This window comes from Nymphaea colorata, chromosome 7 (assembly GCF_008831285.2).
Source record: "Nymphaea colorata isolate Beijing-Zhang1983 chromosome 7, ASM883128v2, whole genome shotgun sequence".
Lineage (NCBI taxonomy): Eukaryota > Viridiplantae > Streptophyta > Magnoliopsida > Nymphaeales > Nymphaeaceae > Nymphaea > Nymphaea colorata.
In genome coordinates this window covers 4,799,989-4,814,734 of record NC_045144.1, presented here as the reverse complement: position 1 = coordinate 4,814,734, position 14,746 = coordinate 4,799,989, and the positions used below count along the sequence as shown (strand labels likewise).

The window sequence follows — 14,746 nt, the reverse complement described above, 5'->3', positions numbered from 1 at the left end:
CTGATTCCATCTATGGTCTATAATTCAAGAGAGCAGGCTCTTGGATCATCGTCAAAGAAAAAGTTAGCGATTGTAAGTTTTAAATTTTCATAGAAGTTTTTTTCTTTTTTTAGAAATACTGGTCGCGCTTGAAAGAACGGTACTTTCTTCAAGTACATGTCAAATTTAGAAGATTGTAAAGAGTTTCAAATACTATTAATCGCAGTACAACTTATGTAGACGTGCATGGTTGTTTGGCATCGGTTTTCCTTCCAAGAAAAAGTTGCACCCTTCCTCTATAAATATGTCACAAGAAAATGTGCTTTAGGGAATAATGAAAAAAATAATCGCATGTTTAACTTTAAATGTTCCATATTTGTCCACCTGACGTAAGGTCTGTATTACATAAAGTTGATGGTTAATAAACATATTTCAAACTTTGGCATGTTTCATTAGGTGTTCTTTTGCGTATTTGTCCTCTTTTTGTGCAAAAATTTTCTGATTTTGTTCACAGGAACTGACATGTTATGTTTGACATAGAGTGAAAACAAATAGTAGACGCGATGAATGCCTGAATCCCTTATCTTCCATTTGATTCACATTTAGCAATTGGTGAATCAAGACCATATAATCCAAGCATACAAATCGATAGATCTGAACTAGGTGAATTCCAACACCTGAACCTCAAATTATATCTTCCCACATGAAATTCCCCAAGAAATTTGAGACAGGGAGGTTGTGAAATTCCAACCAGTTTAAGCCATCCACTGAGGAGCTAATGAAATGCCTTGATGCTGAAAAAGAATTAGTACTTAGGCCATGCGCTTGGTGTAACTCCAGTTTGCTGATGAAAGAGTAGCGCAGCAAAGGAGAAGAAGCGCGGTGCAGGAGTTACTCCAGTGATTGATCTATCTACCCATTCCCGAATCTAAGCAACCAAGTCTAAGGTTGGCTACAAGAACTCAAACTTCAAACAAATTGGCTCAGCTTGGAAATAGGACTACTAAACCGGGACACCAAACACCGATGCATTTCATCTCAAAATTTTTAATGTAGCACTACTGAGTTGTTTGTATACATGAAATACCACACTAACTAACCCTAACCTGGCGACAAAAGAATGAAAAGGACAAATAAAAAACTGATGATAGAAGATGTCTATGATGAAGTGCCAAATGGGTTGCATGATTGCATAGAAATATTCTCTTTGTATAATGGATGAAGTCGCACCCTGTTTGTATTTAAAAAAAAAAGTGAAGCACCACTAGTGGACCATCGCCAGGAACCTACCAAGGGTTGTACGACCATTAGTGTGGCCAGTGACTTGATCGCAGTTCATATGAAACAAGCTCATTACCGAACAAATTTTAGTTCCAATTCTCTTGGTAAAAGTTCACATGTCAAGTCCACGTCCCAGGGGTATATAACTCAGATGGGTAGACGGGGGATGCTTTTTTATCGTAAGAAATATGGGTCTTACATTCAACTTGAAGAACATAAAGATCTCGCTATTTGTGACGCAGTTCACATAAAACAAGCTCATTACAGAACAATTTTTAGTTCCAACTTTCTTCGTAAAAGTTCACATGTCAAGTCCCAAGGGCCATAACTCATGGTTAAACTTTCTCCAGTCCGAATCTGCATAAGGCTATTCTCCTTTACTGTGAAGAAGGTATGTTTTACTTGCATCCTTTATTGTAAAGAAGTGGTTTTACATGCAAAGTGAAAAACATAAAGACATCTCATTACTATGAAAAACATAAAGATATTTCATTACTTGGTACGATACAACATAAAAAAATCACGTCGAAGTATTCGTCCATGCCTTAAACAAGAAAATTGCAACTTCGACGGTTAGTCCACACATCCTAGTAAATTTTCTTTTAAAAGCAAATGTATTATTCAATGCACAAAAACCATTGTCAATCCATCCACATTTTTTAGTCAGTCATCGAATTTTGATGTAAGACACTGTATATTCATTTTTTTTTTTTGGTTTCCAACACAAGGAAATCTCACATTAAATGTGAGACTTAGTCACCATCTTGATAGCGTAAAACCCACGAAATGTGATCCCCATGACCAAATAATTAGCTTACCAAAATTAAACAAATGCAGGCATCTTAATTTTAACCAGAATTACCGACTTCAGAATCAGGAGCACAACCGCAGTATGAAAAATGTGAAGCAGGGAGAGAGACTGTTAAAGATTATACGGGGAGAGGTAAGAGAAGCAAACTACAAGTGAACGAAGAACAAAATCAAAACCAAAAGCCAAAACGAAATAAGCAAGTCGCAACGCTGACAGGCAAGTGCAATAGAAATTGTGAAGCACAAAAGGTCTACTTACCCAGAATTTCCAATTTATGAATCTCCCAAAGGATAGGAACCTTGCATCCCATTTAGTGGAAGCTCGCTCTCTATTTCATGGTAGGCGACACCCACTTTTGAGGTGCTTCCGTGATCAATTTGGAGGTATCATGATATGTCAATAATATATATATATATATATATATATATATATATATATATATATATATATATATATAATTGAATGGTGACCCTAAATTTTCATAGTCACCCAGCCATCTAACCAGCACCATCTTATCCAAACATGACAAACAGTTCAAAAAACAATGAAAAAAATATGATAAGACATTTTTGTCATCCAGTATTAGTTCACATTTTTTTTTGTATACTTTAGATGAGCGATCTTGGTTAGATAGCTTGATACCTCTAGATAGCCAGTCATCATTCACTCACTTATATATATATATAAGAAATAAATTTGGCCTTTCATAGTTTCCACACACAAAGGAAAAAGAAAAAAGAAAAAGATTGGCAAATTAATACTAAATGACAAATATGTCCTATCTATTTTTTTTCCTTTTTTCCTTCTTTTTCTTCAAACCGTCCATGTGAACTAAATCAAAAGGTAAGATCGTTCCTTACAAGTCTAGCACCTCCCCATTTCTATCCAGTAAATTTGCCAAGAAATGCACCTCTGAAGTTGCCAGCTTTATTTTCATCGACTGCTTTGGCAAGAGACTGCATTCAATAAGTTGAACAAGCCCCTAGCACGCCATTTAAGGCTCCTAAACAAAACTAACATCAGTTGGAACTTATCTGCCTTCACGGATTCCTCACATAGGGTCTTCCCATCTAAACAACCAAATCCAAATTCCAGAAGTGAGGCCCTATCTTGTCCAGGTAATCATATGCCAGAAGCAAACAATGACTAAACCCATAAGAAGCCAAAGGAACCATGTTATTATATATTGTAGTGTGAATAATGAAATTAACATTACCTGACATATCCCATCCCAAAATCAGAACAAAGTTCCCAAATTTGTTACTAATTCAAAGCAGACCAAATAGTTTCATCCAGATTCCAGACATAAGGCAGCCAGGAACAAATCCTATTTATTACTTAGATGCCACCCAACATGAAAAAGGACCAGGTTTGATCCCTAGAAACCCTGTTTAAAATACAGTCCACAAATCTGCTGCTTCGCAAAAAATAATTAATAAATAAACCAACAAAACTAGCACAGAGAGTAGAGCAACAACTTGGAGTTTTTCTTAAAAAGTGATCGTTTTGATGCAAAATACACGTGAAAATAAACGTGGAGTTGCACAGTACAAACCAAAGATGTTCCTGAAGCCACCTAACTCAACCAATTGCAATGCCGTTCCCAGGCTGATCATCTGGCATATAAAAGAACAGGCTTGAAAACATAAAGCATAAACAAGCGTTCATTTTACTCATAATAATAAACAGAATTAGAACTTTGATTATGATCTCCAAAACATATAAGTTAACTAATAATAAATATTAAATAATATCAGAGATCATCCCATTCAACCAAGACTAGTGTGCTAAAGGGAGTGCAGTGTGAAAGTCTCCCAATATCAGATAATAATGCAATCGAGACCTGAGGATACAGAAAGAATAACAATGGATGAACTGAGGAGAAAGCCAAACACAGGGAGGTTCCATGTGTAACAGAGGAAAAGCTGCAACAAACTCGGAAGCACGTACCAGAATCTTTCATACTTCTTGGCTCCCACCATGTCCAGCAACTTCTTCCACTGACATAGCAAGCCATGCCAAACCACTTGTGTTCAGCACATTTTCTGGTGAGAGATATCCTGATGCGGCCTTTCAGTTCATGCATGTCAGCGCAGAAAGCACTATCCTATTCCTATGCCAAATAATTCCAGCCATTGAACAGCAAACACCACAGACAATGTGCAGTTGTTACTGAAAGAACATTGTAAAGTCAACGTCCAGTTTTAGCACGTTTCATGCCAGAGCTGTTAAAGGGGGAGGCGCTGGGACTCATGTGCGGGCTCTCCTCTCTTAGGGTCCCATTCAGCAAAGCAAGTTCTCTCAATTGCTGCTTCTTGTAATAATCCAAGGACTCATCCTGTGAACAATCAGGTAAAATAATCAAATACGTACATAAAAAAAGCTGGTGTTTGTGGAGAGACAGCAAGAGAGCATAGACAATGAGAAATCAACAGAGCCCCATATGAATAGTCTGAAACTAAGCTTCTAGACTTGCAACTTGCTTAGATGCCTTGACATGCATAAAGCAGAGAAATGCTATGCTTCTAATTCCCATGAGCATGAAGAAAGTGTTTCGTAGTTGAAACGTGTGAATGAGAGACAACCAAAATCAACACAGCCCATCTTAATCTAAACCAGATCATTGTCAAAATTCCTAGCTTGTATAGACTCATCACAGTTGTAGAATTCACTAAGAGTTACCCAGGCACCTGGAAACCAGCACCAGAGTGTGAGGAACTCATCCTAAGTTTGTTGAGCTCACCCAACCTTGGTTTCAACTCAAGGCAGAAAAATCAGGCAACAAACAAGTTACCCAGTTATATTGCCAAAGTAAAACAGGTTCTTCAAAAAAAGTTGCCACAGCAAAGTCATTCAAGTGTGGGTGTGGCAAAAAACATTTTCCTTTCTTTTACATTAGATCATTGAAAGAACCATAGCTTGTTAATTGATATAATATATATATATATTAAATACTCGCTGCACCTGCACCCATGCTTTTTTGAAAATGGGGAACCCCACACCTGTGTCACATGACATTGCCAATGGACTGTAACGAGGACCGCTTTCAGGTGTCCAGCCAATTTAATGAAATAGAACCTCCTGAACTGCTACGTGCCTTGAGTTAATTTAAATTAGTTAAAAAAGCAGGAAAAGATAATTTAGCACAGTTAAAAAACAGAAAACTATTGATCTTTAGTACCACTGGCTTTAAGAGATCTTCCAATATTGCAACAGCTTGATTTAGTCGTGAATCAATCACATTAGCGGGCAACTTAGCCTCCACGAGAACATGTAATGGCTCATTAAGGTGTTCGTAGCCAGGTTTATCTCTCAGTTTTTCTTCCTGCGTATACAAATAGATCTGTTAGAAAGTGAAAATATAAACATCTAAGAGTATGGATTTACAGAGATATAGCCAAAACTAAGTAAATGTTTTGTTCTATGCTGATGGAAAAAATAAAAATTAGAATTGACTAGAAGTAGATGAACCTAAAATTGCAGTAGAATGGTTAGACATTGGATATAGCAATGGCAAATGCTGGACTAGTTATAGGAACCAAAGCAACAGACAGTCAACAGACGTTAGGCTCAATTCCCATCATACATGAGAGTCCAACTCGAATGATTGGTTAATTAGTACGTTTCAGCCACCATAAAACCAGCATTTGCATCTGATTTTGCATGTAAGATGAATATGGAAATGGAAAGCAGGTAAGAAAAGATGATTCATGACTCGAGGATACGAAGCAATGCTGTGTCAAATGTCTGATCTATTTCCCCAAAAATACAACTCAGAAAATTTCAAACAATAGTACCTTTACAGAATCCTTGACTGAACCTCTTCCCCTTATGTACACTCTACACTGTGTTGTAGCTTCAACCCTTTTCAAGGAGTTCCCCCTTGGTCCTAGTAGTCGACCCACAAAATTATACTGGCAGGAGAAGAGATCAGCAGCAGACACAAGGGGAAAAGGAAGAAAGAAAAACATCAGCCAAACAAGGAGAAAAAGAATAGATTAAGTACTTCTACATTAATTTTTTGTTTCTTATACATACACTGGGGAACTTATCAACAGGAACGTCCAATCGTATAACCTTTGTTACAACAGGGGTGGTAGGGACCCCAGGCGCTCCATGCCAGCCCATGGGTGAAGCTTGCAACATGTTCATCCTCTGAAGGGATCCATTTTCCTATAAAGTATAGGTGTAAATATATTCAATAAAATAATTTTATATTATCATAAACATAATAAAAAAAGAAGGATTATGCACAACAGGAAAAGGGAAAAAACATCTTGGTACTATGAGAAGATTCCACATTTATAGCTATGGCAGGTTCGAGAGATCAGACCGCAATAAAGAATCCAAACAATGAGGATGGCGGCATTAGGTATTGCAAAAAATACTAGAGGCTACATCATTGACTCATACATGTAAGGGGCAGCATCCAGTTTAATAGCTATACTGCACGAAGAAAGATTCAAGCAAATACCTCTTAAATAAGATATTGCTCAGCAGTACATACATTGAGGGAAATCTGATTTTTTCCCCCTTGCTACAACAAGCTAGATGACTAACGATATTATTTGGAGTCAATGAACTTATTCTGCACACACACACACGCATATGAGTTTTCGAGATATGAGCACTAGAGTGTACCACCATGGGCTATCTGATCAACATGAGCAAATGGCTCACAAATGAACACCTAAGTAGCTTCTGAAAGGTAAATCACAGCACTTGTTTGAGCAGAAGGCAACCTAACTCTCTTTCTTGAGGCTGCAGCCTTCATTACCTCCAATTGAAAAAGATCAGATATAGTGTCCACCAGTGCAAATATACACACACACACTATATTGTGTTTCTAAATTTTTCTAATTAGTGGATTCTTTTGCTCCTATCCAAGTAAAATCCAACCTATAGAAAGACATTTTTTCAAACTCAAAAGGACAAAATCATACAAAAGATCACAGTATGCAGATATATAGACAACATTGTTTCTAAATTATCTATTAGTGGATTCTTTTGCTCCTATGTAAGTAAAATTCAAATATCTACAAAATCCAACCTATAAAAAGGCATTTTTTCAAATTCAAAAATGAAAAAATCAGACAAAATTCCACAGTATGCAGGCTCTGGATTTTCTGCTCCCTCAAACTAAGCACTAGCGTCACATCCTAGCTCCTTCACAACCATCACCAAAATCCTCTCTTCATTCTTTTATGGTTTACCCAACCTCTTACCATTTTCACGAACATTTTCGGCTTCTTATCGACAAGGCTTTTGTTGGATACTATTTCAAAGGTTTGTTTTTCTCAAAAAAGTCTCACGAATTCAAAGAATTATAAAATAAAAATATTTATAAAAATTTTTCGTTTTCTAATAATTTTCTTACAAAGAAACACTCATACAAATTCAAAATACCCATTAAAATGTTAAAATAAACTCAAAATTTCAAATCATTCACAATAAAAACGTGACATTTTCATTTGACAATATTTTCGAATCATTTTTCACGTTTCCTCATTTTCCCTTGTTTCTACATTCTGAAAATAAAGAGAGATATTTGTAATTGACCAATAGGCCAGCTCCACCATGCCAATTTCCACCTATCTCTTAGTCCTACTGCTGTAATCCAGCTACTTGATACCCAATGTCACATGGGTGTCGCTTGAGAACAAGGGATGCACACACAGTCACAAACACACTAACACATATTAACACAAATGAACACCAAGATCCTCCCTTCATTCTTTTGCACACCCTCTAAACCCACAAGCCATGATTCACCATGCCAATTTCCACCTATCACCCATCTCTGCTGCCCAAATCCAGCTACTTGATGCCCCATGGAACAAGGGTGTGGGGTGCAGTTGTGGCCAAGGGTATACACGTAATACATATTCTTGTGCGTGGAAAGAAGTTTTTGTAAATTGTTAAAGGACTTCTTTGTAATTTACAGTACATATAATATGTGTTTGTGTGAGTCAAGAGAAGTTTTTTGTAAATTGTAAAAGGTCATCTTTGTAATTTACAATAAAGGAGAAGGTTTAAGTAAACAAAGGATATCTCTCTCTCTCTCCCCTCCCTCCCTCTCTCTCTGCTGGAGAGGATCTCCATCCCACTATGGCTGCTTCTGCTTTCCCCCTTCCCATGTAAGTTTTCCTCCTCCTGCTTCTTCCTCTTCTTCTTCTTCTTCTTGCTTGCTGCATCAACACCTGTGCCGCATCCACATGGGTATGGCACCCTAAATGCTGTCTTTATGTGACACAGTTAATGCCCCATCTTGTGGGTATGAGAAATGTGGATATCTTAATTTCTTAACAGTAAGCCCTTCCTGCGTTTTCACCAGCTAACAACCAGCCACAACCACAACAACTTCTTGATGATCAACCTCCTTACAAGATTATATCCTTCCGACAACTTCTTGTTAATCATTGTAATGCCATATTCCTTCTCTTAAAAAAACAATTACAACACGAAAGGATATTGTCTATTATCAATACCTCTGTCTGCATGCCTGACCATCCCTCTAAGTCCATTGGGGCCCCATTTGAGAGCAAGCCTCCTGATCGCAAGGGACTTCCATGTTCAAACCTTTCATCACCAAAGCCCTGATTTGATGCCAGTCCAGATGCACGAACAATTTCTGCAGTAATGAAACAGGTTACTGATAATCCCTTTGCATAAAGAGCAACCACGATTCATCAATCTCTGGAGATGGTAACCTAAGTAATGATAGTCTAGAAGGAATAAAACAAAACTATTTAAAAATAAAAATAAAATATATCAATCCAAGCATATTATGAAAATCAAATAGTCCAAGATAACGAAACTAAAAGACTAAATATTGTTCTCATATGATTAAGAATATTCAGTGCATGGAATAAACAAGACCGTGATAGATGAGTTCTAATTTCTAAAGTCACTAATAAGAGAACAAAATAAGACAATAGCTATGTCACACGGTTACATGTGAAAGGCCCAAGTGCACGTGTTGGTATGTGGGTATGCTGACACAGCAAGATGGGTATAGACTGTCAACAATGGAAATACTTGACACTTTTTTTTTACAAGCACTTAATGCTATCTGAACTAACTGTTAGCATACATATTACTAGAGATGATAAAATGACACCTAAGTTGGAAGAAAAACTCCCTAAGCTAAAAGGATCCTGAAAGTAAATAAAAAAGACCCATATGTAACTCCCACGTCCAAAGAAAGGTCCCAAAATGTCATAAATAAAACACAAATGTGCACCTGAAAAGGTCAGAGAGCCTAAGTTCATCAAAAGGAAAAGATTAACAATTTAATCTAATTGATACCAATACGATGCTATTGATGCAACATATGAATGCCTTACCATTTGGCTAACCTCTACATCCACCACTGCCGCTAGAAGCATTATATAAATAGAAGTTAGCTATGCAACTGACTAGTACAAACAAGATGTGATGATAAGATAATTTAAGGGGGAACATAAAGCAGATGACTGTGAGAACATACCTTGATTCAGCAAGCGACTGCAAAGAGGGAGAACTTGCACAAATGGCCCCAGTTTCTGTCTCTCAGCCAACAATTCGGTCAAATATCTGTTGCTGCTTCACCCAATGAGAAGACACAAAAACCAACGTGAACTAAATATAATTAGACGACTGTAAGCAGAAGATATTCACAAGGGTAGAGAAGGATGACCAATAATAAATAATTCCAAATCGTTCAATTTTGAACTAAAAAGTAAAGAAGATGCAGGCACCAATCCGCTTGAACAACAGAACCAAAGAAACTAACCAAAATCAGTCAATGAATAACTTCCCAGTCGCAAAAGAAGATAACATGAATGACCTTAATAACTGAAACAAAAACAGTTCGAAAACCGACACTAGAAACCATGTAAATTGATGGAAACGATCAGCGCAACCAGAAAGATAGAAAAAACAAGAGTATCAGCTCGAATACAAGAACATGGTAGACAAAAGAAAAAAAAACAAAAAACAAAAAACCATGAAACAAATCCGAAACACCCAGAGAACAAGATCATTAGAACCGCCCAAAACAAAAGAATTAATTAACGATGCAAAACAAGCCTCCATGATCAGATTACACAAAATTGTCGACAAAACCCCAAACGTGTGCCCAAACAATTGTTTAAATAACAAACACCAACCAGAAAAGCCCAAATTAATTAGAAAAAGCTAACACCCAGAAACTCAATTCCAAAGAGAGAGCGACTCGAGAATACACTGACCCATCTCGATCCATCGACGCCGTCGACGGCCTCATTGTGTTGTACGGCGATGATTGAATCCCGGAAGGGGAGTACTGGAAGTAAGTGCCCGGCTGGATTCTGTCATTCATAGCCATGCCTTTCCGCCTCTGATGCCTGCCCACTCTCACAGTCACTGTAATTCCCTCGTCTCCCTTTCCCACTCTCTCTCTCTCTCTCTCTCTCTACACCAGTGGGCCGTCGAGAGAGGAAGAAAAATTCGCCGACCACAACGATGGAAATAACCAGCACAGTATCCAGACCAACCCTAGACTTTCTCAGGCACCACCAAACTCTCTCCGCTTCTATCCTATGGCCGTCTTTTACAAATTACTTTCCTTTCCCTTCCTTTTCCACATCTTAGAGAGAGAGGAAGGACAGACTCCACAGCGCCGTGAGAGAGAAAGAGAGAGAGACAGAGAGAGCTAAGCACATATAGGGCACTTGACTCCCCACTCTTTCTCTCTCTCTCTCTCTGTGCCTCTCCTCCGCCTGCCTGGACAGGTACACTGCCCTCCAAAAGAGGCCCCTTGGATACGTTTCCGCACTTAATTATGGAGCAAAGATATTGGCGGTACCCGGAAAAGAAGGCCCTTCTGCATGGCGCAGAAGCTTGCCATCATGCATGCCATGCGCCACCATACTCCATGCCCATGCCCACCACAATCATTGGTGACGATGATACCCAACGGTTCAAGAGCCTATCTTTCATTGGCACATGGTGTTGAAGCATGCCATCATGCATGCCATGCGCCGACATGCAGCCTTTCATTGGTACATGGTGTTGAAGCATGCCACCATGCATGCCATGCGCCGACATGCAGCCTTTCATTGGCACATGGTGTTGAAGCATGCCATCATGCATGCCATGCGCCGACATGCAGCCTTTCATTGGTACATGGTGTTGAAGCATGAAATCATGCATGCCGTGCGCCAACATGCAGCCTTTCATTGGCACATGGTGTTGAAGCATGCCACCATGCACGCCATGCGCCAACATGCAGCCTTTCATTGGTACATGGTGTTGAAGCAAATCATGCATGCCATGCGCCAACATACTCCATACAGCCGTAACAAATAGTGATGATGTCATTATGCAAGAAACATACCATCATGCATGCCATAATCAATGGTGATGATGTCATGTAATGGATGTCTATCTCAAGGCGTAGGATGTGGTCACTCGGCATACAGCATCCATCCACTTCGGCGCCCACTTAAGCTTAGCTCGGCCCCTCGGTTCCCATACGGGTCCACTTCTTCCTTAGTTATGGATGTAAAATAAATAAAAACAAATAAATGAAAAAGAAAAACATTGGCTTTTTATCAGTTGGATACGAATTTGAATCCGAATCCAAATTCAAATCCGATATTCGACTGAAATGCCATAAAGATCCAACTTCGTTACATAAAAAAAAGAAATTAATAATAATAATAAAATCAATCTAATTGATATTGTATCTTTTCGTTCGATGAGAAATTGATGGAATCAGGTCAACCGAGGTCCCCTCGGCACCTCGCTCGAACTTGATTCGACCCACATATTGCTCGCTTGGCTGAAGGTTGAGCAAGATTTATGAGGCAAGTTCTACTCGGTAAACTCAGTTGGAGCTCGACTCATTTAAGCTTTATCACTTGATTCATATATATATACATTTTTTAAAGTGAAAATAAAAACCACAAAAAGGGTATTAAAATTTATTGACATGCTTTTGAAGTTTAAAAATAGGAAAGACACGAGCCAAGTCGAGTTCGTATAACTTGAACTCTACTCATTTGTAACTCAGTTTTAAGTCAAGCTCGAGCTGGTTCAACTCATTGTGCATCCCTACTCATCCTTTTAGCTCGAGCAATGCCAAAACATTCATATTGGTTTTGGAAAATGCTAGGAAGCAAACGAGACTAGATACCCCAATAGTCCTAACCCAAAACGAGGGATATTAGAGAATCCAAAACTCACTTAGCTCACATTAGAGCCTTAATTAATTTGTATCCAAGTAAATCAAATCAGATAAGGGTGGATCTGATGGAAGTCCACAACCTAATTTCGTGTGGACATGAAGTTCTCATGTTTAATATGACTTTACGCTGATCAAGACTAAGTGCAACCACCTTTTTCTGGTCAAAGCGATTACACATCGATTCACAAATCAATTAGTAACATGAAAAACAGATGTGCATTGTGTGGAGAAACATATCAAATTTTTTGACAATGAGTTGTGTGTGCCGTTCCGTGCACACATGTACGCCAAAAGAAAAAGGGTAGGGAGGTGGGATATTTTGGAAATGATTTAAAAAGAAGAATTTTTTTTAGTCTTTTCACTTTTTTTTTTTATATTTTTTTGTCCTTACAAAAAGTTTTCTTTTTCTATTAATTAAGAGCATTTTTATCGTTAACTATACTGGTGCACCAGTAGGGCATACATATCTTGCTTCAAAAGTTTTTGGCCTTTCAATAATGGCTTTGTGTTAAGAGGAAATCTCTCGTAGCCTCAACGAGTCTGCCGTAGCTAGAGGGGCTTAGCTCAGTTGTTGGTTTGATTTCCATTGGCATCAACCATTGCTTAAGCCCTAGTTAAGCATGTATCAGCTTTAGGAATGAGGTACTAGTACTAATATGAGGGTTTTATATTACCAATCAATTTACAAAGTTCTTGGTGTAAGCTCTTCAAGATTAAGAAAAGAGAAGGCTAAAATCTATTGGCGACTGCTCCTGTGCTTAGTGTGGGCTCAATATACATCAACTAACATAAAGCTCCTGCATCAAGAATGGTATACGTCACTAGCCCATTAAAAAAAAGAAGGGGTGAAGGACATGCTAATTAGATTTCTTGACAAGGGAGTAATGGAGCAGTTGCTGATATCAATGAATTAAGAAAGAGAAAGAGAGGTTCATGTCATTCATTACTTAATTGAGACCATAGATTCCTTTTCTCTTTAATGTTTACTTTGGGGAAGTAACCTTAGGTGTAAACCCCTCAACATTTTGTTTAATTGACTTACCCAACATTTTGTTTCGTAATACCATGAAAAAATATATATGATTTTGACATCTAGTTAGTAAGTTTTATGCTCTTTATCCGCGGTGGTACTAATGCTTGATAATAATGCAAATGTCAGTTAGTGAAACAATGTTGTGAGAAGTGTAGCATAGCTAGCTGGGCTGGCGAGTAGGTGAGAGTACTATTCTTCAAGCAGCTAGTTGGTCAAACAACAAAGTATAGCTGCCTTCCATCTCAAGTGACCATGGCATCATCTAGTTCCTCATGCATAACTCTCTCTGTTGCACCGAACATGCAATCACGGGAGAGGCCGTAATGAATCTCGATGGTGGCGTTCTTTGGAGGACGGGGCTGGCAGGGGATGCAGGCCTTCCTTCGCTCAGGTATGCAGAGTCGTAGAGGGGGTAACACAAAGTTCCTCACATCATCGAGGCAGCAGCAGGGAAGGGTCAAAATATTATGCAGCCAGGGCCCTGAACGGAGAAAGCAGGAGCGGGCTGCAGCTCGTGGGCGGCGCCGCGGCGGTCGTGGAAGTTCTCAGTTTAGCCAAGCCAGTTGTTACCACTTACCACCAACCTCGAAACGAAAGAGAGCAGAAGGTGGCTATTCCCTCCTCGACGTGTATATAAGCAAATGACAAAAGCGCGAAGGTCGACCAATTTTTTGTGCCTTTATCTTCAATCCTATGTAGGCGATCTTCGCTGCAGATGAAGCACAGATAAGGAAGATTCTCTTCCCAACTGATGTGAAACTCATGTTGGTAACCTCAGGTTCATGGGTTCATGTAGTATTAATATTGACACACGATTATGTTTGTTGTTCTCTACGTCAATTAGAACGAGATTAGCTTCGTATCTAGAGATCATATAGACGCATTTACATCAAATAAACTATTCTGTTATAAACTATGCTGCTAGATAAAGCTAAAATAAAGGATTCGTTTTTAGCTTTCATAAAGCTAACTCTTTAAGAGCAAAACTACATGTATCACGATTGAGATTGTAAAATAACCCACATGAAACAAATTGACATGTATAATAATCATATGAAAACTAATATATATGTGCACGTATGTGCATGCGGGCACCGCCTTAGCATGGCCAACATGCTCACAGGTGCCAAATTACATCCTCTGACTTGGTTGGGGGCTGCATAAAGAAGGAAAGGACGAGCACCAGCTTCATTCTCGGCACTTCAATGTGTCCATGTCTTCTTCTGCAACTAGCAACAGGGGATCAGCCCTGTCATCCCATCAACCAGTTGGTAGGTGAGGTTTTGGCCTTTTTTGTTTTTTTTTTTTTGCTGTCCGTAATTGGATTAAATTCCGGTTCGTTTATTTTGTACTGATAAGCAAATGTCTCGGATTTAGCTCTGTAGACCGGTCATAAGAGTTGGACCGAGCCAATTGGAATTGAATTGGTAAA

General features: G+C 38.7%; 1 protein-coding gene across 3 annotated transcripts; it reads right to left on the bottom strand.

Moving 5' to 3' along the window:
• Positions 1-2,733: 2,733 nt before the first annotated feature.
• LOC116257740 (KH domain-containing protein At1g09660/At1g09670-like) lies at positions 2,734-10,858 on the bottom strand. Of its 3 annotated transcripts, none has more exons than XR_004173459.2 (8): positions 10,303-10,858; positions 9,561-9,652; positions 8,560-8,702; positions 6,110-6,244; positions 5,869-5,985; positions 5,253-5,396; positions 4,022-4,409; positions 2,734-3,141 (listed from the first exon to the last, which is right to left on the bottom strand). XR_004173459.2 is itself a non-coding variant. In XM_031634709.2 (7 exons), the coding sequence occupies exons 1-7, from the start codon at positions 10,416-10,418 to the stop codon at positions 4,263-4,265; spliced, it is 894 nt and encodes a 297-aa protein (XP_031490569.1). In that variant the 5' UTR covers positions 10,419-10,858; the 3' UTR covers positions 3,754-4,262. The 3 variants fall into 3 exon arrangements, 1 of the variants encoding a protein (XP_031490569.1); XR_004173458.2 differs by lacking the exon at positions 2,734-3,141 and adding an exon at positions 3,385-3,687; XM_031634709.2 differs by lacking the exon at positions 2,734-3,141 and having other exon boundaries at positions 3,754-4,409.
• Between the last annotated feature and the right edge of the window lie 3,888 nt (positions 10,859-14,746).

What these genes read in the sequence shown, in the direction of transcription:
- LOC116257740 (XM_031634709.2), bottom strand. Translation starts at nt 10,418, where the DNA reads ATGGCTATGAATGACAGAATCCAGCCGGGCACTTACTTCCAGTACTCC. An exon ending in GCGTCGATGGATCGAGATGG is followed by an intron (nt 9,653 to 10,302) that starts GTCAGTGTATTC and finishes TGGGTGAAGCAG; the next exon opens with CAACAGATATTTGACCGAAT. An exon ending in CTGTTGATAAGTTCCCCAGT is followed by an intron (nt 5,986 to 6,109) that starts GTATGTATAAGA and finishes TTCTCCTGCCAG; the next exon opens with TATAATTTTGTGGGTCGACT.